Genomic DNA, 20,246 nt, shown 5'->3' with positions numbered 1-20,246 from the left:
CATGGAGTGCGACATGGAGTGTGACATGGAGTGTGACGAGAGTGCGACATGGCGTGCGACATGAGTGCGACATGGAGTGAGACATGGAGTGCGACAGGGAGTGCGACAGGGAGTGAGACATGGAGTGCGACAGGGAGTGCGACAGGGAGTGCGACAGGGAGTGTGACATGGAGTGAGACAGCGAGTGAGACATGGAGTGCGGCAGGGAGTGCAACAGTGTGTGCGACAGGGAGTGCGACATGGAGTGCGACAGGGAGTGTGACAGGATGCGACAGGCAGTGTGACAGGGAATGCGACATGGAGTGCGACAGGGAGAGAGACATGGAATGCGACAGGGAGTGCGACGTGGAATGCGACAGGGAGTGCGACGTGGAGTGCGACAGGGAGTGCGACATGGAGTGCGACAGGGAGAGAGACATGGAATGCGACAGGGAGTGCGACATGGAGTGCGACGTGTAGCGCGACAGGGAGTGCGACATGGAGTGCGGCGGGAGTGTGACATGGAGTGCGACAGGGAGTGCGACATGGAGTGAGACAGGGAGTGAGACATGGAGTGCGGCAGGGAGTGTGACATGGAGTGAGACAGGGAGTGAGACATGGAGTGCGGCAGGGAATGCGACAGGGAGTGTGACATGGAGTGAGACAGGGAGTGTGACAGGATGCGACAGGGAGTGAGACAGCGAGTGAGACATGGAGTGCGGCATGGAGTGTGACATGGAGTGCGACTTGGAGTGAGACATGGAGTGCGGCATGGAGTGCGACAGGGAGTGTGACATGGAGTGAGACAGCGAGTGAGTCATGGAGTGCGACAGGGAGTGTGACAGGATGCGACAGGGAGTGTGACAGTGTGTGCGACAGGGAGTGCGACATGGAGTGAGACATGGACTGTGACATGGAGTGCGACAGGCAGTGTGACAGGGAGTGCGGCGGGAGTGTGACATGGAGTGCGACAGGGAGTGCGACAGAGAGTGTGACAGGGAGTGTGACATGGAGTGCGGCAGGGAGTGCGACAGGGTGTGCGTGACAGGGAGTGCGACATGGAGTGCGACATGGAGTGCGACAGGGAGTGTGACAGGATGCGACAGGGTGTGTGACAGGGAATGCGACAGGGAGTGCGACATGGAGTGCGACAGGGAGTGCGACGTGGAGTGCGGCGTGGAGTGCGACGTGGAGTGCGACATGGAGTGCGACATGGAGTGCGACATGGAGTGCGACATGGAGTGCGACAGGGAGAGAGACATGGAATGCACAGGGAGTGCGACATGGAGTGCGACATGGAGTGAGGCAGGGAGTCCGACAGGGAGTGTGACATGGAATGCGACAGGGAGTGCGACAGGGAGTGCGACATGGAGTGCGACATGGAGTGCGACAGGGAGTGAGACATGGAGTGCGACATGGAGTGCGACATGGAGTGCGACATGGAGTGCGACATGGAGTGAGACAGGGAGTGCGACAGGGAGTGTGACATGGAGTGAGACATGGAGTGCGACAGGGAGTGTGACATGGAATGAGACAGGGAGTGCGACATGGAGTGCGGCAGGGAGTGCGACAGGTAATGCGACATGGAGTGCGACATGGCGTGCGACAGGGAGTGCGACAGGGAGTGAGACATGGAGTGCGACATGGAGTGCGACATGGAGTGCGACAGGGAATGTGACGAGAGTGCGACATGGCGTGCGACATGGAGTGCGACATGGAGTGAGACATGGAGTGAGACATGCAGCGCGACATGGAGTGAGACAGGGAGTGAGACATGGAGTGCGACATGGAGTGCGACATGGAGTGCGACATGGAGTGTGACATGGAGTGTGACGAGAGTGCGACATGGCGTGCGACATGAGTGCGACATGGAGTGCGACATGGAGTGCGGCGGGAGTGTGACATGGAGTGCGACAGGGAGTGCGACATGGAGTGAGACAGGGAGTGAGACATGGAGTGCGGCAGGGAGTGTGACATGGAGTGAGACAGGGAGTGAGACATGGAGTGCGGCAGGGAATGCGACAGGGAGTGTGACATGGAGTGAGACAGGGAGTGTGACAGGATGCGACAGGGAGTGAGACAGCGAGTGAGACATGGAGTGCGGCATGGAGTGTGACATGGAGTGCGACATGGAGTGCGGCGTGGAGTGCGACATGGAGTGCGACATAGAGTGAGACATGGAGTGAGATAGGGAGTGCGACATGGAGTGCGACATGGAGTGTGGCAGGGAGTGCGACTTGGAGTGCGACAGGGAGAGAGACATGGAATGCACAGGGAGTGCGACATGGAGTGAGGCAGGGAGTCCGACAGGGAGTGTGACATGGAATGCGACAGGGAGTGCGACAGGGAGTGCGACGTGGAGTGCGACAGGGAGTGAGACATGGAGTGCGACAGGGAGTGCGACATGGAGTGCGACATGGAGTGCGACATGGAGTGCGACAGGGAGTGCGACATGGAATGAGACAGGGAGTGCGACATGGAGGGCGGCAGGGAGTGCGACAGGTAATGCGACATGGAGTGCGACATGGCGTGCGACAGGGAGTGCGACAGGGAGTGAGACATGGAGTGCGACATGGAGTGAGACATGGAGTGCGACAGGGAATGTGACGAGAGTGCGACATGGCGTGTGACATGGAGTGCGACATGGAGTGAGACATGGAGTGAGACATGCAGCGCGACATGGAGTGAGACAGGGAGTGAGACATGGAGTGCGACATGGAGTGCGACATGGAGTGTGACATGGAGTGTGACGAGAGTGCGACATGGCGTGCGACATGAGTGCGACATGGAGTGAGACATGGAGTGCGACAGGGAGTGCGACAGGGAGTGAGACATGGAGTGCGACAGGGAGTGCGACAGGGAGTGCGACAGGGAGTGTGACATGGAGTGAGACAGCGAGTGAGACATGGAGTGCGGCAGGGAGTGCAACAGTGTGTGCGACAGGGAGTGCGACATGGAGTGCGACAGGGAGTGTGACAGGATGCGACAGGCAGTGTGACAGGGAATGCGACATGGAGTGCGACAGGGAGAGAGACATGGAATGCGACAGGGAGTGCGACGTGGAATGCGACAGGGAGTGCGACGTGGAGTGCGACAGGGAGTGCGACATGGAGTGCGACAGGGAGAGAGACATGGAATGCGACAGGGAGTGCGACATGGAGTGCGACGTGTAGCGCGACAGGGAGTGCGACATGGAGTGCGGCGGGAGTGTGACATGGAGTGCGACAGGGAGTGCGACATGGAGTGAGACAGGGAGTGAGACATGGAGTGCGGCAGGGAGTGTGACATGGAGTGAGACAGGGAGTGAGACATGGAGTGCGGCAGGGAATGCGACAGGGAGTGTGACATGGAGTGAGACAGGGAGTGTGACAGGATGCGACAGGGAGTGAGACAGCGAGTGAGACATGGAGTGCGGCATGGAGTGTGACATGGAGTGCGACTTGGAGTGAGACATGGAGTGCGGCATGGAGTGCGACAGGGAGTGTGACATGGAGTGAGACAGCGAGTGAGTCATGGAGTGCGACAGGGAGTGTGACAGGATGCGACAGGGAGTGTGACAGTGTGTGCGACAGGGAGTGCGACATGGAGTGAGACATGGACTGTGACATGGAGTGCGACAGGGAGTGTGACAGGGAGTGCGGCGGGAGTGTGACATGGAGTGCGACAGGGAGTGCGACAGAGAGTGTGACAGGGAGTGTGACATGGAGTGCGGCAGGGAGTGCGACAGGGTGTGCGTGACAGGGAGTGCGACATGGAGTGCGACATGGAGTGCGACAGGGAGTGTGACAGGATGCGACAGGGTGTGTGACAGGGAATGCGACAGGGAGTGCGACATGGAGTGCGACAGGGAGTGCGACGTGGAGTGCGGCGTGGAGTGCGACGTGGAGTGCGGCGTGGAGTGCGACATGGAGTGCGACATGGAGTGCGACATGGAGTGCGACATGGAGTGCGGCATGGAGTGAGACAGGGAGTGAGACAGGGAGTGAGACATGGAGTGCGGCAGGGAGTGCGACAGGGTGTGCGACGTGGAGTGTGACATGGAGTGCGGCATGGAGTGCGACAGGGAGTGCGGCGGGAGTGTGACATGGAGTGTGACATGGAGTGAGACAGGGAGTGAGACATGGAGTGCGGCAGGGAGTGCGACAGGGTGTGCGACAGTGTGTGCGACAGGGAATGCGACAGGGAGTGCGACAGGGAATGCGACAGGGAATGCGACAGGGAGTGCGACAGGGAGTGTGACGAGAGTGCGACATGGCGTGCGACAGGGAGTGCAGCATGGATTGCGACAGGGAGTGCGACAGGGAGTGTGTCAGGAGGTGCGACAGGGCGTGTGACAGGGAGTGCGGCAGGGAGTGCGACAGGGGGTGCAGCTGGGAATGCGGCAGGGATGTGAGACATGGAATGCACAGGGAGTGCGACATGGAATGCGACATGGAGTGAGTTAGGGAGTCCGACAGGGAGTGTGACATGGAATGCGACAGGGAGTGCGACAGGGAGTGCGACGTGGAGTGCGACAGGGAGTGAGACATGGAGTGCGACAGGGAGTGCGACATGGAGTGCGACATGGAGTGCGACATGGAGTGAGACATGGAGTGCGACATGGAGTGCGACAGGGAGTGTGACATGGAATGAGACAGGGAGTGCGACATGGAGGGCGGCAGGGAGTGCGACAGGTAATGCGACATGGAGTGCGACATGGCGTGCGACAGGGAGTGCGACAGGGAGTGAGACATGGAGTGCGACATGGAGTGAGACATGGAGTGCGACAGGGAATGTGACGAGAGTGCGACATGGCGTGTGACATGGAGTGCGACATGGAGTGAGACATGGAGTGAGACATGGAGTGAGACATGCAGCGCGACATGGAGTGAGACAGGGAGTGAGACAGGGAGTGCGACATGGAGTGCGACATGGAGTGTGACATGGAGTGTGACGAGAGTGCGACATGGCGTGCGACATGAGTGCGACATGGAGTGAGACATGGAGTGCGACAGGGAGTGCGACAGGGAGTGAGACATGGAGTGCGACAGGGAGTGCGACAGGGAGTGCGACAGGGAGTGTGACATGGAGTGAGACAGCGAGTGAGACATGGAGTGCGGCAGGGAGTGCAACAGTGTGTGCGACAGGGAGTGCGACATGGAGTGCGACAGGGAGTGTGACAGGATGCGACAGGCAGTGTGACAGGGAATGCGACATGGAGTGCGACAGGGAGAGAGACATGGAATGCGACAGGGAGTGCGACGTGGAATGCGACAGGGAGTGCGACGTGGAGTGCGACAGGGAGTGCGACATGGAGTGCGACAGGGAGAGAGACATGGAATGCGACAGGGAGTGCGACATGGAGTGCGACGTGTAGCGCGACAGGGAGTGCGACATGGAGTGCGGCGGGAGTGTGACATGGAGTGCGACAGGGAGTGCGACATGGAGTGAGACAGGGAGTGAGACATGGAGTGCGGCAGGGAGTGTGACATGGAGTGAGACAGGGAGTGAGACATGGAGTGCGGCAGGGAATGCGACAGGGAGTGTGACATGGAGTGAGACAGGGAGTGTGACAGGATGCGACAGGGAGTGAGACAGCGAGTGAGACATGGAGTGCGGCATGGAGTGTGACATGGAGTGCGACTTGGAGTGAGACATGGAGTGCGGCATGGAGTGCGACAGGGAGTGTGACATGGAGTGAGACAGCGAGTGAGTCATGGAGTGCGACAGGGAGTGTGACAGGATGCGACAGGGAGTGTGACAGTGTGTGCGACAGGGAGTGCGACATGGAGTGAGACATGGACTGTGACATGGAGTGCGACAGGCAGTGTGACAGGGAGTGCGGCGGGAGTGTGACATGGAGTGCGACAGGGAGTGCGACAGAGAGTGTGACAGGGAGTGTGACATGGAGTGCGGCAGGGAGTGCGACAGGGTGTGCGTGACAGGGAGTGCGACATGGAGTGCGACATGGAGTGCGACAGGGAGTGTGACAGGATGCGACAGGGTGTGTGACAGGGAATGCGACAGGGAGTGCGACATGGAGTGCGACAGGGAGTGCGACGTGGAGTGCGGCGTGGAGTGCGACGTGGAGTGCGACATGGAGTGCGACATGGAGTGCGACATGGAGTGCGACATGGAGTGCGACAGGGAGAGAGACATGGAATGCACAGGGAGTGCGACATGGAGTGCGACATGGAGTGAGGCAGGGAGTCCGACAGGGAGTGTGACATGGAATGCGACAGGGAGTGCGACAGGGAGTGCGACATGGAGTGCGACATGGAGTGCGACAGGGAGTGAGACATGGAGTGCGACATGGAGTGCGACATGGAGTGCGACATGGAGTGCGACATGGAGTGAGACAGGGAGTGCGACAGGGAGTGTGACATGGAGTGAGACATGGAGTGCGACAGGGAGTGTGACATGGAATGAGACAGGGAGTGCGACATGGAGTGCGGCAGGGAGTGCGACAGGTAATGCGACATGGAGTGCGACATGGCGTGCGACAGGGAGTGCGACAGGGAGTGAGACATGGAGTGCGACATGGAGTGCGACATGGAGTGCGACAGGGAATGTGACGAGAGTGCGACATGGCGTGCGACATGGAGTGCGACATGGAGTGAGACATGGAGTGAGACATGCAGCGCGACATGGAGTGAGACAGGGAGTGAGACATGGAGTGCGACATGGAGTGCGACATGGAGTGCGACATGGAGTGTGACATGGAGTGTGACGAGAGTGCGACATGGCGTGCGACATGAGTGCGACATGGAGTGCGACATGGAGTGCGGCGGGAGTGTGACATGGAGTGCGACAGGGAGTGCGACATGGAGTGAGACAGGGAGTGAGACATGGAGTGCGGCAGGGAGTGTGACATGGAGTGAGACAGGGAGTGAGACATGGAGTGCGGCAGGGAATGCGACAGGGAGTGTGACATGGAGTGAGACAGGGAGTGTGACAGGATGCGACAGGGAGTGAGACAGCGAGTGAGACATGGAGTGCGGCATGGAGTGTGACATGGAGTGCGACATGGAGTGCGGCGTGGAGTGCGACATGGAGTGCGACATAGAGTGAGACATGGAGTGAGATAGGGAGTGCGACATGGAGTGCGACATGGAGTGTGGCAGGGAGTGCGACTTGGAGTGCGACAGGGAGAGAGACATGGAATGCACAGGGAGTGCGACATGGAGTGAGGCAGGGAGTCCGACAGGGAGTGTGACATGGAATGCGACAGGGAGTGCGACAGGGAGTGCGACGTGGAGTGCGACAGGGAGTGAGACATGGAGTGCGACAGGGAGTGCGACATGGAGTGCGACATGGAGTGCGACATGGAGTGCGACAGGGAGTGTGACATGGAATGAGACAGGGAGTGCGACATGGAGGGCGGCAGGGAGTGCGACAGGTAATGCGACATGGAGTGCGACATGGCGTGCGACAGGGAGTGCGACAGGGAGTGAGACATGGAGTGCGACATGGAGTGAGACATGGAGTGCGACAGGGAATGTGACGAGAGTGCGACATGGCGTGTGACATGGAGTGCGACATGGAGTGAGACATGGAGTGAGACATGCAGCGCGACATGGAGTGAGACAGGGAGTGAGACATGGAGTGCGACATGGAGTGCGACATGGAGTGTGACATGGAGTGTGACGAGAGTGCGACATGGCGTGCGACATGAGTGCGACATGGAGTGAGACATGGAGTGCGACAGGGAGTGCGACAGGGAGTGAGACATGGAGTGCGACAGGGAGTGCGACAGGGAGTGCGACAGGGAGTGTGACATGGAGTGAGACAGCGAGTGAGACATGGAGTGCGGCAGGGAGTGCAACAGTGTGTGCGACAGGGAGTGCGACATGGAGTGCGACAGGGAGTGTGACAGGATGCGACAGGCAGTGTGACAGGGAATGCGACATGGAGTGCGACAGGGAGAGAGACATGGAATGCGACAGGGAGTGCGACGTGGAATGCGACAGGGAGTGCGACGTGGAGTGCGACAGGGAGTGCGACATGGAGTGCGACAGGGAGAGAGACATGGAATGCGACAGGGAGTGCGACATGGAGTGCGACGTGTAGCGCGACAGGGAGTGCGACATGGAGTGCGGCGGGAGTGTGACATGGAGTGCGACAGGGAGTGCGACATGGAGTGAGACAGGGAGTGAGACATGGAGTGCGGCAGGGAGTGTGACATGGAGTGAGACAGGGAGTGAGACATGGAGTGCGGCAGGGAATGCGACAGGGAGTGTGACATGGAGTGAGACAGGGAGTGTGACAGGATGCGACAGGGAGTGAGACAGCGAGTGAGACATGGAGTGCGGCATGGAGTGTGACATGGAGTGCGACTTGGAGTGAGACATGGAGTGCGGCATGGAGTGCGACAGGGAGTGTGACATGGAGTGAGACAGCGAGTGAGTCATGGAGTGCGACAGGGAGTGTGACAGGATGCGACAGGGAGTGTGACAGTGTGTGCGACAGGGAGTGCGACATGGAGTGAGACATGGACTGTGACATGGAGTGCGACAGGGAGTGTGACAGGGAGTGCGGCGGGAGTGTGACATGGAGTGCGACAGGGAGTGCGACAGAGAGTGTGACAGGGAGTGTGACATGGAGTGCGGCAGGGAGTGCGACAGGGTGTGCGTGACAGGGAGTGCGACATGGAGTGCGACATGGAGTGCGACAGGGAGTGTGACAGGATGCGACAGGGTGTGTGACAGGGAATGCGACAGGGAGTGCGACATGGAGTGCGACAGGGAGTGCGACGTGGAGTGCGGCGTGGAGTGCGACGTGGAGTGCGGCGTGGAGTGCGACATGGAGTGCGACATGGAGTGCGACATGGAGTGCGACATGGAGTGCGGCATGGAGTGAGACAGGGAGTGAGACAGGGAGTGAGACATGGAGTGCGGCAGGGAGTGCGACAGGGTGTGCGACGTGGAGTGTGACATGGAGTGCGGCATGGAGTGCGACAGGGAGTGCGGCGGGAGTGTGACATGGAGTGTGACATGGAGTGAGACAGGGAGTGAGACATGGAGTGCGGCAGGGAGTGCGACAGGGTGTGCGACAGTGTGTGCGACATGGAGTGCGACAGGGAGTGTGACAGGATGCGACAGGGAGTGCGACAGGGAATGCGACAGGGAATGCGACAGGGAGTGCGACAGGGAGTGTGACGAGAGTGCGACATGGCGTGCGACAGGGAGTGCAGCATGGATTGCGACAGGGAGTGCGACAGGGAGTGTGTCAGGAGGTGCGACAGGGCGTGTGACAGGGAGTGCGGCAGGGAGTGCGACAGGGGGTGCAGCTGGGAATGCGGCAGGGATGTGACAGGGAGTGCGACCGGGAGTGCGACGGGGAGCGTGACAGGGCGGGTGACGGGTAGCGTGGTGGGGCGCGTGACAGGGAGCGTGACGGGGCGCGTGACGGAGAGCGTGGCGGGTAGCGTGATTGGGAGCGTGACAGGGCGCGTGACAGGGTGCGTGACAGGGAGCGCGACGGGGAGTCTGATCGATGTGACAGAAAGCAGGACAAGTGGATGCTGGCTGTGATTGGTTGTCCCTCCCCCCACCCTGGTATAAATTACGGGAGACTGGCGCGATTGAATGGAAAAGTTTCTAAGTGTCATTTGCAGCGGGTTTTGCTGGGAGAGTTACCCACTGCTCTCTAACAGCACTTGGGAAGCATTTAGCCACGTGATTCCTGGCGCTTGCAGTGTTTTAAAAAAAATAACTTTTATTAAAGGTTTTCATAAAATATCAATAACAAAATGAGAAAGAAAAAAAGAATCCAACAGGGTTAAGTACAAAACACAATCTAAAAAAGCAACCCACAAACCCCTCCCCCCCCCCCCCCCCCCCCCGTACATCAATAATAAATTAATATTAACACCCCGACTTAACACAACAGGTGTATACACCCCCTCAGACCCTCCAGTGTAAATAACATAAACAAAAATAAAGTAACCCCCCCCACCCCCGGCTTGCTGCTGCCATTGTCCAATGTCTATCGTTCTGTTAGGAAATCTAAGAATGGTTGCCACCGCCTAAAGAACCCTTGTACCGACCCTCTCAAGGTGAATTTCACCCTCTCCAATTTAATGAACCCTGCCATATCGCTGATCCAGGATTCCACGCTTGGGGGCCTCGTATCTTTCCACTGAAGGAGAATCCTTCGCCGGGCTACCAGGGACACAAAGGCCAGAATTCCTGCCTCTTTCGCCTCCTGCACTCCCGGCTCCTCTGCCACCCCAAATATTGCGAGCCCCCAGCCCGGTCTGACCCTGGATCCTACCACCCTCGACACCGTCCTCGCTACGCCCTTCCAAAATTCCTCCACCGCTGGGCATGCCCAGAACATATGGGTGTGATTTGCTGGGCTCCCTGAGCACCTAACACACCTGTCCTCACCCCCAAAGAACCGGCTCATCCTTGTCCCGCTCATGTGTGCCTTGTGCAGCACCTTAAACTGTATGAGGCTGAGCCTCGCGCATGAAGAGGAAGAATTCAATCTCCCTAGGGCATCTGCCCACATCCCCTCTTCGATCTCCTCTCCCAACTCCTCCTCTCACCTACCTTTCAACTCCACCACCGAGGCCTCCTACTCCTCCTGCGTCACCTGGTAAGTTTCCGAGATCTTCCCCAGTCCCACCCACCCCCCCGAGAGCACCCTGTCCTGTACTGTGTGTGGCAGTAGCTGTGGGAATTCCACCACCTGCCGTCTGGCAAACACCCTTACCTGTAAGTACCTGAAGGTGTTCCCCAGGGGAAGCCCGTACTTCTCCTCCAGCTCACCCAAGCTCGCGAACTTCCCGTCCACAAACAGGTCCCCCAACTTTCGTATCCCTGCCCTGTGCCACCCCGAAAACCCTCCACCTGTTCTTCCTGGGGCGAGCCAGGGGTTCAATCGCCAGTGCGAAGAGCAGGGGGGACAGGGGACACCCCTGTCTTGTCCCTCGGTGCAACCGAAAGTACTCGGACCTCCTCCTATTTGTGGCCACACTCGCCATCGGGACCTCATACAACAGCCTAACCCACCTGGCAAACCCCGCCCCAAACCCGAACCTCTTCAGCACCTCCCACAGGTACCCCCACTCTACCCTATCGAAGGCTTTCTCAGCGTCCATCACCACCACTATCTCCGCCTCCCCCTCCCTCGCATCATGATAACATTCAAAAGCCTCCGCACATTCGCGTTCAACTGTCTCCCCTTCACAAACCCCGTCTGGTCTTCATGGATGATCTGCGGCACACAATCCTCAATCCTCGTGGCTAAGACCTTCGCCAGCATCTTGGCATCTACATTTAGCAAGGAAATCGGTCTGTAAGACCCACATTGCAGGGGATCCTTGTCCCGCTTCAGGATCAAGGAGATCAGTGCCCGGGACATCATCGGGGGTAAAGCCCCCCCTCCCTTGCCTCATTAAAAGACCTAACTAACAGCGGGCCCAACAGGTCCATATATTTTTTATAGAACTCGACTGGGAAACCGTCTGGCCCCGGTGCCTTCCCTGCCTGCATGCTTCCTATCCCTTTGATCAGCTCCTCCAGCCCAATCGGGGCCCCCAGTCCTGCCACCAGTCCCTCTTCCACCTTTGGAAACCTCAATTGGTCCAGGAAACGGCCCATCCCTCTCTCCTCCCGTGGGGGCTCGGATCGGTACAATTCCTCGTAGAAGTCCCTGAAGACCCCATTGATGCCAACTACACTCCGCACCACGCTCCCTCCCCTGTCCTTAACTCCCCCGATCTCCCTAGCTGCGTCCCACTTCCGAAGCTGATGCGCCAGCATCCGGCTTGCCTTTTCCCCATACTCGTAGACCGCCCCCTGGGCCTTCCTCCACTGCACCTCCGCCTTCCTGGTGGTCACCAAGTCGAATTCGGCCTGGAGACTGCGCCTCTTCCGCAACAATCCTTCCTCAGGCTCTTCCGCATACCTCCTGTCTACCCTCACCATCTCCCCACCAGCCTCTCCCTCTACCCCCGCTCCCTCCGCTCCTTGTGGGCCCTAATGGAGATCAGCTCTCCCCTCACCACCGCCTTCAGTGCCTCCCATACCATCCCCACTCGGACCTCCCCGTTGTCGTTGGCCTCCAAGTACCTCTCTATACTTCCTTGGACCCGCTCGCTCACCTCCTCGTCCGCCAACAGCCCCACCTCCAAGCGCCACAGCGGGCGCTGGTCCCTCTCCTCCCCCATCTCCAAGTCCACCCAATGCGGGGCGTGGTCCAAAATGGCTATTGCCGAATACTCGGTATCCTCTACTCTCGCTATCAGCACCCTATTCAAAATGTAAAAGTCGATTCGAGAATAAGCCTTATGGACATGTGAGAAGAATGAAAATTCCCTAGCCCCCGGCCTTGCAAATCTCCAAGGGTCCACCCCTCCCATTTGGTCCATAAATCCCCTCAACACTGTAGCCGCCGCCGGCTTCCTGCGCGTCCTAGACCTGGAGCGATCCAGTGCCGGATCCAACACCGTGTTAAAGTCTCCCCCCATTATCAGGCCCCCCACTTCCAAGTCTGGTATCCGACCCAACATACGCCGCATAAAACCTGCATCGTCCCAGTTCGGAGCATACACATTGACCAGTACCACCCTCTCTCCCTGCAACTTACCACTTACCATTATGTACCTACCGCCATTATCTGCCACAATGCTCGACGCCTCGAATGACACCTTCTTTCCCACCAAGATCGCCACCCCTCGATTTTTGGCATCTAGCCCCGAGTGAAACACCTGACCTACCCACCCTTTCCTCAGTCTTACCTGGTCTGCCACCTTCAGGTGTGTCTCCTGGAGCATAACCACATCCGCCTTGGGCCCCTTCAGGTGCGCGAACACGCGGGCCCGCTTAACCGGCCCATTCAGTCCCCTTACATTCCAGGTTATCAGCCGGATCAGGGGGCTACCCGCCCCCCACACCCGGCCCGTTCCCCACAGCGGCACCCCCCCATCTCGACCCCCCCCCCACTCGCTCCAGCTCCTCCTTGACCTTAGCAGCAGCAACTCGACCCCCCCCCCCCCCCCCCCACCCCCGGCTAGGACCCATCCTAGCTGGTTTACTCCCCCCATTGCACTTCCGCAAGTCAGCTGACTCCTGCTGACACCAGCCACTCCCGCCTCCCCTTCGACTCCTCCCATTGTGTGGCACACCCTCCTCTCCCGCTCCCAATCCACAGGCTCTCCCCCTCCCCCCTCCGTTCTAAGCGCGGGAAACAATCCTCGCTTCCCCGCCCCGCCCAGTCTTCGGCGCGGGAAAAATGCCCGCGCTCTCCACCTACCAGGCCCCGCCACCAACCAAAACAGTGCCCAACCCGCCCCATCCACCCTCCCCAACCCGAAAGAGAAAAACACAAAGAAAAAGAAACCCAAAACAATGCAAAGGCCACCCCCCCCCGGAACCAAAAATAGGCATAACATATCCACCGCAGTCCCCAATCGCCCATCCTGACCCTCAGTCTGTGTCCAGCTTCTCGGCCTGAACAAAGGCCCACGCCTCATCCGGAGACTCAAAATAATGGTGCCGGTCCTTGTAGGTAACCCACAGTCGCGCCGGCTGCAACATGCCAAACTTCACCCCCTTCCTGTGCAGCACCGCCTTCGCTCGATTGTACCCGGCCCTCCTCTTCGCCACCTCCGCACTCCAGTCCTGGTATATTCGAACCTCCGCGTTCTCCCACCTGCTGCTCCTCTCCTTCTTGGCCCACCTGAGCACACACTCCCGATGGAACCGCACCAGCACCGCCCGCGGAGGCTCGTTAGCCTTGGGCCTCCTCGCCAACATTCTGTGGGCCCCTTTCCAGCTCCAGGGGCCCCTGGAAGGACCCCGCTCCCATCAGCGAGTTCAACATGGTGACCACATAGGCCCCGATGTCCGGCCCCTCCAGCCCCTCATTGAGGCCCAGAATCCTCTGATTCGTCCGCCTCGACCGATTCTCCATCTCCTCGAACCGCTCCTGCCATTTCTTGTGGAGCGCCTCCACCTTTACCGCCAGGCCTAAGATCTCGTCCTCATTGTCAGAGATCTTTTGTCGAGCCTCTCGGATCGCCACCCCCTGGGCCGTCTGTGTCTCCAGCAGCCTATCAATAGAAGCCTGCATCGGCTCTAGCAGGTCCGTTTTAATCTCTCTGAGGCAGCGCTGGATACCCTCCTGTTGCTCCTCCGCCCACTGCCTCCACGCTGCCTGGTCTCCGCCCACCGCCATTTTGTCCTTCTTCCCTCCCTTCTTCCGGTCCACCACCATCTTTTTTGTCGCCCTGCTCCTAGTTAAAGCCATATACTGACGGGGAGCTATTATTAATTCCTTCCCACACCGGGAAACGCCGAAAAAGTGCCCTTGGGGGCCCTGAAAATATCCCAAAAGTCAGTTTTTGCAGGAGCCACCGAATGTGCGACTTAGCTCCGCAAAGCCGCAACCGGAAGTCTCGAGAGGGAATCCTTTTGGCAGTGTTCGCTTCACCAATCTGCCCCAAAGTCTGTGGAAACTCCTGAAAAAGGTCTGAGAGTACGTTCCAGGCGGGAATTGCCGAATGCGCGACCTATTCCTCCATGGCCGCCACCGGAAGCCTCGTCCCCGCTTCTTCAGTGGTCTTGGTAGATCTTTTCACAGTTGTTCCCTCAGCTGCTGGAATTCACCTTTAATAAAGGCCCTCAAGTCAGCTTGCAGCCTCCAAGCTTGCCCTTCCCCCGCCTGCATGCTGGAAGAGGCTTTGTTTATCCTGCAGTTAAAGCCAAATCTTTTACTGTTTCTGTCGGGTCTGGTAACCAAGAGACATACCATTCCTGGGGGACACTGTCGGGGGAGTGTTGCAGTCTTCTTCCCACACCGGGAAATGTCAAACAAATGCCGGGGGGGCCCTGTAAAGAGCCCAAAAGTCCGTTCCAAGCGGGAGCTACCGAACATGCGACCTAGCTCTGCATAGCCGCACCCGGAGGTGCGCTTGCAGTGTTGAAAAACACTATTTTAAGCCCCCGGTTAGATCGGGGGCCTCAGAGGGGAACACACAGCGGAGGCTGCCCCCGTGTTCTGCACTGAGGAGCTCGAGCGCAATGCGGCCAGTAGATCACGCCCATTATTCCACACTTTGGGATTGTCATGAAGCCACACTTCAGTCCTGTTATGGGATTGTTGGCATGAACCAATAGCAAATGAATTCTAAAACCTAAGTAAATATTAACACAATAACTCACTTGATGATGGCTCTGCTCATGTTCAGGTGCAGAATCCTGCAGAGACAACAATAAAAGAAACAGGATTTGAACAAAGAGGCTGGTAGTGTGGTGGGCAGAGGGTGGTGAATTGGGTAGTACATGAGAGATGTGTACCTGGTGTGTCAGGTTTGGATGCAGCAGTCACTGTGCGTCCACCAGATACTTTTAAACAACCCAATCCTAGTTTATTACATGTGCTCCATCCCAGACTCCCAAGGCATAGCGGAGTTCATTGGACTCGAAGGAGCTAGCTCTCAGCCCATTCAAGGGGTTGCAGAGATTTTCTTGCTTGCCATGAATGGCACTTGTGCATTTTTGGAGTTTGGTACAGAAATGTGCACATTTTGGAGGTTGTAACTGGCAACATAATTTAACCTCATCGTTCAATTGATGGCTCTGACCTCAAGGCCCTCAGGAATAGAACAGTTTCTGCGCACGCCTCTTGTTAGACACATTTCAAACATTAGATAAATATAATAAATTTTATACATTTTTACAATTCTTAATTCACAATTTCCTCAGTTTTGTGAAAAAGCAAGATGGTAGCCAAGACTTCCCAGAGGTATTAGGGACCAATTTTATTGGTTCTCCTTCTATCCTAACATTACTGACAGATAAATTCTGTGTCTACGAGAACAGGTCAGAGGTTGATAATTTTGCAAAGATTAACTTACTCCCCAAAGCCTGTCCACCATCTACAAGGCAAAAGTCAGGAGTGTGATGGAATTCTCCCACTAACCTGGATGACTGCAGCTCCAACAACACTCAAGAAGCTCAACACCATCCAGGACAAAGTAGCCCGCTTGATTGGCACCCCATCCACCACCTTCAACATTTATTCCTTCCACTACTGATGCACAGTAGCAGCCGTGTGTACCATCTACAAGATGCACTGCAGCAACTCTCCAAGGCTCCTTAGACAGCACCTTCCAAACCCAAGAACACTACCATTTAGAAGGACAAGGGTAGCAGATACATGGGAGTACCACCACCTGCAAGTTCCCCTCCAAGTCACTCACCATCCTGACTTGGAAATATATCACCGTTCCTTCACTGTCACAGAGCCAAAATCCTGGCACTCCTTCTCTAACTGCACAGTTGATGTACCTACATTTCATGGACTGCAGCAGGTTCAAGAAAGCAGCTTCTCAAGGCAACTAGAGATGGGCAACACATGCTGGGCCTTGTAAGCGAAGCCCACAACCTACGAATGAATAGCTGTAGCTGTTTGTTGATCGGAACATTAATTGCTCATTATTGTACTCCCAATTATTCCAATTGTAATTTATTAAATGTTTCATGAATATGAAACTTGATATAATTTCGTGCCAATATAACACAGAATGAAATTTGGTAGATGAAACTGGACCAAGATGCAAAACCTGTACATTGAGATATTCTGTTTGTGAGATAGTACAGATGAGGAATCTGTTTGCTTCAGTTGATTCAGCAATTGACAAAGGTGCTGTGCTTCCATCACAGCATCTAACGCCTCTCCGGCCTCCCTTCTCGCAGTCACCTTATTGAACCCATCCAGTTCTCAGCTGTCTGTATCACAGTTCACATTCTGCTCACCGACATACATTGGCTTCCAGCTATGCAACCACCACGATTTTAACATTCTCAACCCTGTTTCCAAATCCTTCCATGGCCTCAGCCCTCCCTGTCTCTGCAATCTCCTCCAGCCCTCACAACCTGCACATGCCAGACTTTCATCACCCACCACAGGTGGCCACGCCTTTAGCTACCTGTACCCCAAGGTATCCTCCCTGCACCTTCCCATCTCTCTCTTCCTTTAAGACGCTTCTTAAAATCTACCTTGTTGACAAAGCCTTTGGTCATTTATTATATCTCATATGGCTTGGGTTTGATAACAATCCTGTGAAGCACCTTGGAATGTTTCAATACATTAAAGACTCATTATAAAGACAGAGGGAGGGCGGCATGGGCGTCATTTCCCTGCCTCTGAACCAGAAACTCCGTGTTCCATTGTTAACTTGTAATCATTCCAAACACACACCTGTGGCTGAGGGTAAGAACGGGAGAGATTCCTGGTCAGTCATGTGATCCCCCCAAAATTGGAGCCTCTCTGATCACTCTCCATAGCTGCAGACTACAAAATGGATGGTGAGTGCATGGTGCCGCAGTAACTCTGACCCCTTGTGGGGCTGAACAGTCAGTGTCAGTGTGTATCAGATTGGTGACAACAGCATGGGTTTCGATTCCTGTTCGGGCTGGGGTGAATTTGGGACTTGTTTCCTTCTCCTACCTATGGTAGAGGTCATGGTAGTGTTGGTCAGAACTGCAGTGAACTCAGGGCTATAAAGGCAAGCTGTTCCTAAGGCGGTTTGCGTCCATTTGTTTGCAGCAAGTTCAGTTCGTTGGTTGATAGCACTTCTGTGAAGGTTTTTGCAGATTTACAGAATTGTTACAGTTCAGAAAGTGGTCATTCAGCCCATCGTGTCTGCACCAGCTCTCCAAACGAGCATTATGACTTAGTGTCATTCCCCTGGCTTTTCCCTGTACCCCAACAAATTGTTTCTATTGAAATCATCATCTAATGCCCTCTTGAATGCCTCGATTGAACCTGCCTCCACCACACTTCCAGGCAATGCTTTCCAGACCTAAACCACTTGTGTGAAAAAGATTTTTCTCACATCGCATTTGCTTCTTTTACAAATTGCTTTAAATCTGTGCCCTCTCGCTCTCGATCCTTCTACGAGCGGGAACGGTTTCTCCCTGTCTACTCTGTCCAACCCCCTCATCATTTTGAGCATCTCTATCAAATGTCCTCTTAGCCTTCTTCTCTCCAAGGAGAACAGTCCCAACCTCTCCAATCTATCCTCGCCATTCTACCATTACTATAACACCATGTAGAACCATAGTGGGCCATTCGGCCCATCAAGTCTGCTCCGTCATTCAGTGAGATCACGACTGATCTATGTTTGCCTTTTACTGATTTCTAATCTGCAGCCTCCACAGTTGCTGTCACAGTTTAGTGTAATGTCCTGTCTACCTTTTCAATACTTGTTACCATTTCAGGCAATCCTGAGGGATGTGTGGAAGAAGAAAAGTTCCAATGTTAACCAAAAGGAAATTGACATGACAACCAGCAGTTTCAACTGTAAAGAGCACCATTTGAACTGGCAAGGGGTAATCACGCTAACTTAATGGCAGAATACCATCTTAAACCAAGCCGGATGGCAAGACAGCGGCAGGATAAACGATGAGGGAGACCATTCCGGATTAAATTGGAAAGGTTATCAGGAGACACGGTTAATAACACGGTTAGGGAATGATAGAGAATGAGGTAATGTATTCATATTGGTTCAAATAGTTCCCAAACTGTAGGAAGGGAATGGATGATAGAAAGTGACTGTTCAGAGAAGCAACAACCTGGTTGTCACAGGATGAGGTAATTTGCCTCTGAGCCTGCTCTGTCATTCAATAAGATCATGGATGATCTGGTTGTAGTCTGAACTTAATTTTCTTGTCTGACCCCATAACCCTCGACTCCCTTGTCTTTCAAAAATCTGTCCAGCTCAACCTTAAACATATTCTTTTTCGTTTAGAAAACATTTTATTGAAGCATTTATAATTTTAACATTTAAACATTCTAAACAACAGAGCAGTCCGACAGAAGCAACATCACAATAACATACCCAACCCCACCTCCTGACTGCCTGTATATTAGATTCCCTATCGTTTGAACCTTAAAAATATTAATTGCTCCAGCCCCAGCCCCCACAGCTCTCTCTGGAAGAGAATTCCACAGACTAACGACTCTCTGAGAGAAGAAATTTCTCCTCTTCTCCGTCTTAAACGGGAGACCCCCTTATTCTGAAACTCTGGCAACACCCAACCGGCTTTGTTTGCTTCGATTCTTTTAAGAGTTAAAATTCTTGTCAACTGCCAACTGTAAAAAGTACCGGTTAAACTGGGGAGTAACGTTTATTTTGGAAGTAGTGGGGGAGATGTTGCTGTGCCCCGAGGTTTGAAAATAAATTCCAAGCCAAGGGTTGGCCCCGGGCTCACAGGGGACTGACTGGCTGGGCCCAGCGCGAGCAGGCGGCAGTTTGGGGCTCCCTCTAAGAATTAAATACACTTGTGCGGGGTCTCTCTCCAGTGAAGAAATGTAGTGCGTCCATCACACATCTCTTGACTGGTCACCAACCAATGGGCTCCCGGAAGGGAGAAGCAAACTCCACAAGTAGCTCTCCAAAAGGGGGAATGGAACACGAGCAGGGCCCATTTCCAAGCGCCGAATGGCCTCCTTCCGTCTGTGCGGTCAGACCAGGCTTTGCGTGGGAGATTCCCTTTTGAGGATTTCTTTTCCACAAGTTTTCTAAAAGCCGGTGAGCGGGGACAGACTCCAGAAGCAGCAATAAAGTCAAGACTAAGGTGGATCTCATTCAAGTCGAAGGGGCTGTATTCTCGGATTGATTTAGCTGCGTTTACTTGCGGCTGGGCCTGTTTTAGGGAGACCGCGTTCGCGCTGCTTTTTCTGGACGAGTCGGAGGTGTCGTCTGTCGAGCTCATCTCTCCCCTCCTCTCTCTCTCTCCAGCTAAAGCTTCATCACTCATGAGCTCCTCGTGTGCTCCCTCTCGTAAGCTTTCCCAGCTGCGACTTTCGAAATGCCAGCCGCCGTTGGGAGTTGGAACAGGTGCAGTGTTCTGCCTCACTCCAACTCCAACCCCCCTGAGAGCTCTGACCGGCTGGGAGCCGCCCTGGCTGGTCCTCCCCTTGGGGGGGGGGGGGGGGGGGGGAGAAGTCCCCTCCCCAGCCCAGCCCAGCCCAGGGATTGACCCAGCAGAAAGGGTTGGGAGCTCGCCCTGATTTCAAGCTGATTGACGCTTGTTTTTTTTTAAACGCCCTTCTCTTGACTTTGAGTTCAAATGCTTCAATCATGTTGACAAAGGATTGAAACTTGTTCCAGTAAACAGACCGCAAAATCTAAACCGGCATCAGTAATATCCAGATCATAGCAATAAATCCCACAGTGCCACCTCGGTCTTGTGCCAACACCACTTCCAGAGTCAGACATTAAAAAAATTGATTGGTGGGATCTGGCCATGCTGGGAGGACAGCATTTG

The 20,246-nt window shown here is 55.5% G+C and overlaps 1 protein-coding gene across 1 annotated transcript in view; it reads right to left on the bottom strand.

Annotated features, from left to right (window-relative positions):
- Positions 1 to 19,874, bottom strand: part of LOC140394804 (cyclic nucleotide-binding domain-containing protein 2-like) — a 159,051-nt gene extending 139,177 nt beyond the window's left edge. The window contains 2 exon segments of the mRNA XM_072481993.1: positions 15,132 to 15,167; positions 19,611 to 19,874. Of these exon segments, the coding sequence (XP_072338094.1) occupies positions 15,132 to 15,167; positions 19,611 to 19,736 (162 nt within the window). The 5' untranslated portion in view covers positions 19,737 to 19,874.
- Between the last annotated feature and the right edge of the window lie 372 nt (positions 19,875 to 20,246).

Source organism: Scyliorhinus torazame, chromosome 2 (genome assembly GCF_047496885.1).
Source record: "Scyliorhinus torazame isolate Kashiwa2021f chromosome 2, sScyTor2.1, whole genome shotgun sequence".
NCBI classification, from domain to species: domain Eukaryota; kingdom Metazoa; phylum Chordata; class Chondrichthyes; order Carcharhiniformes; family Scyliorhinidae; genus Scyliorhinus; species Scyliorhinus torazame.
Note: the sequence above shows the minus strand (reverse complement) of the source record. Positions and strands in the feature narration are given on the sequence as shown.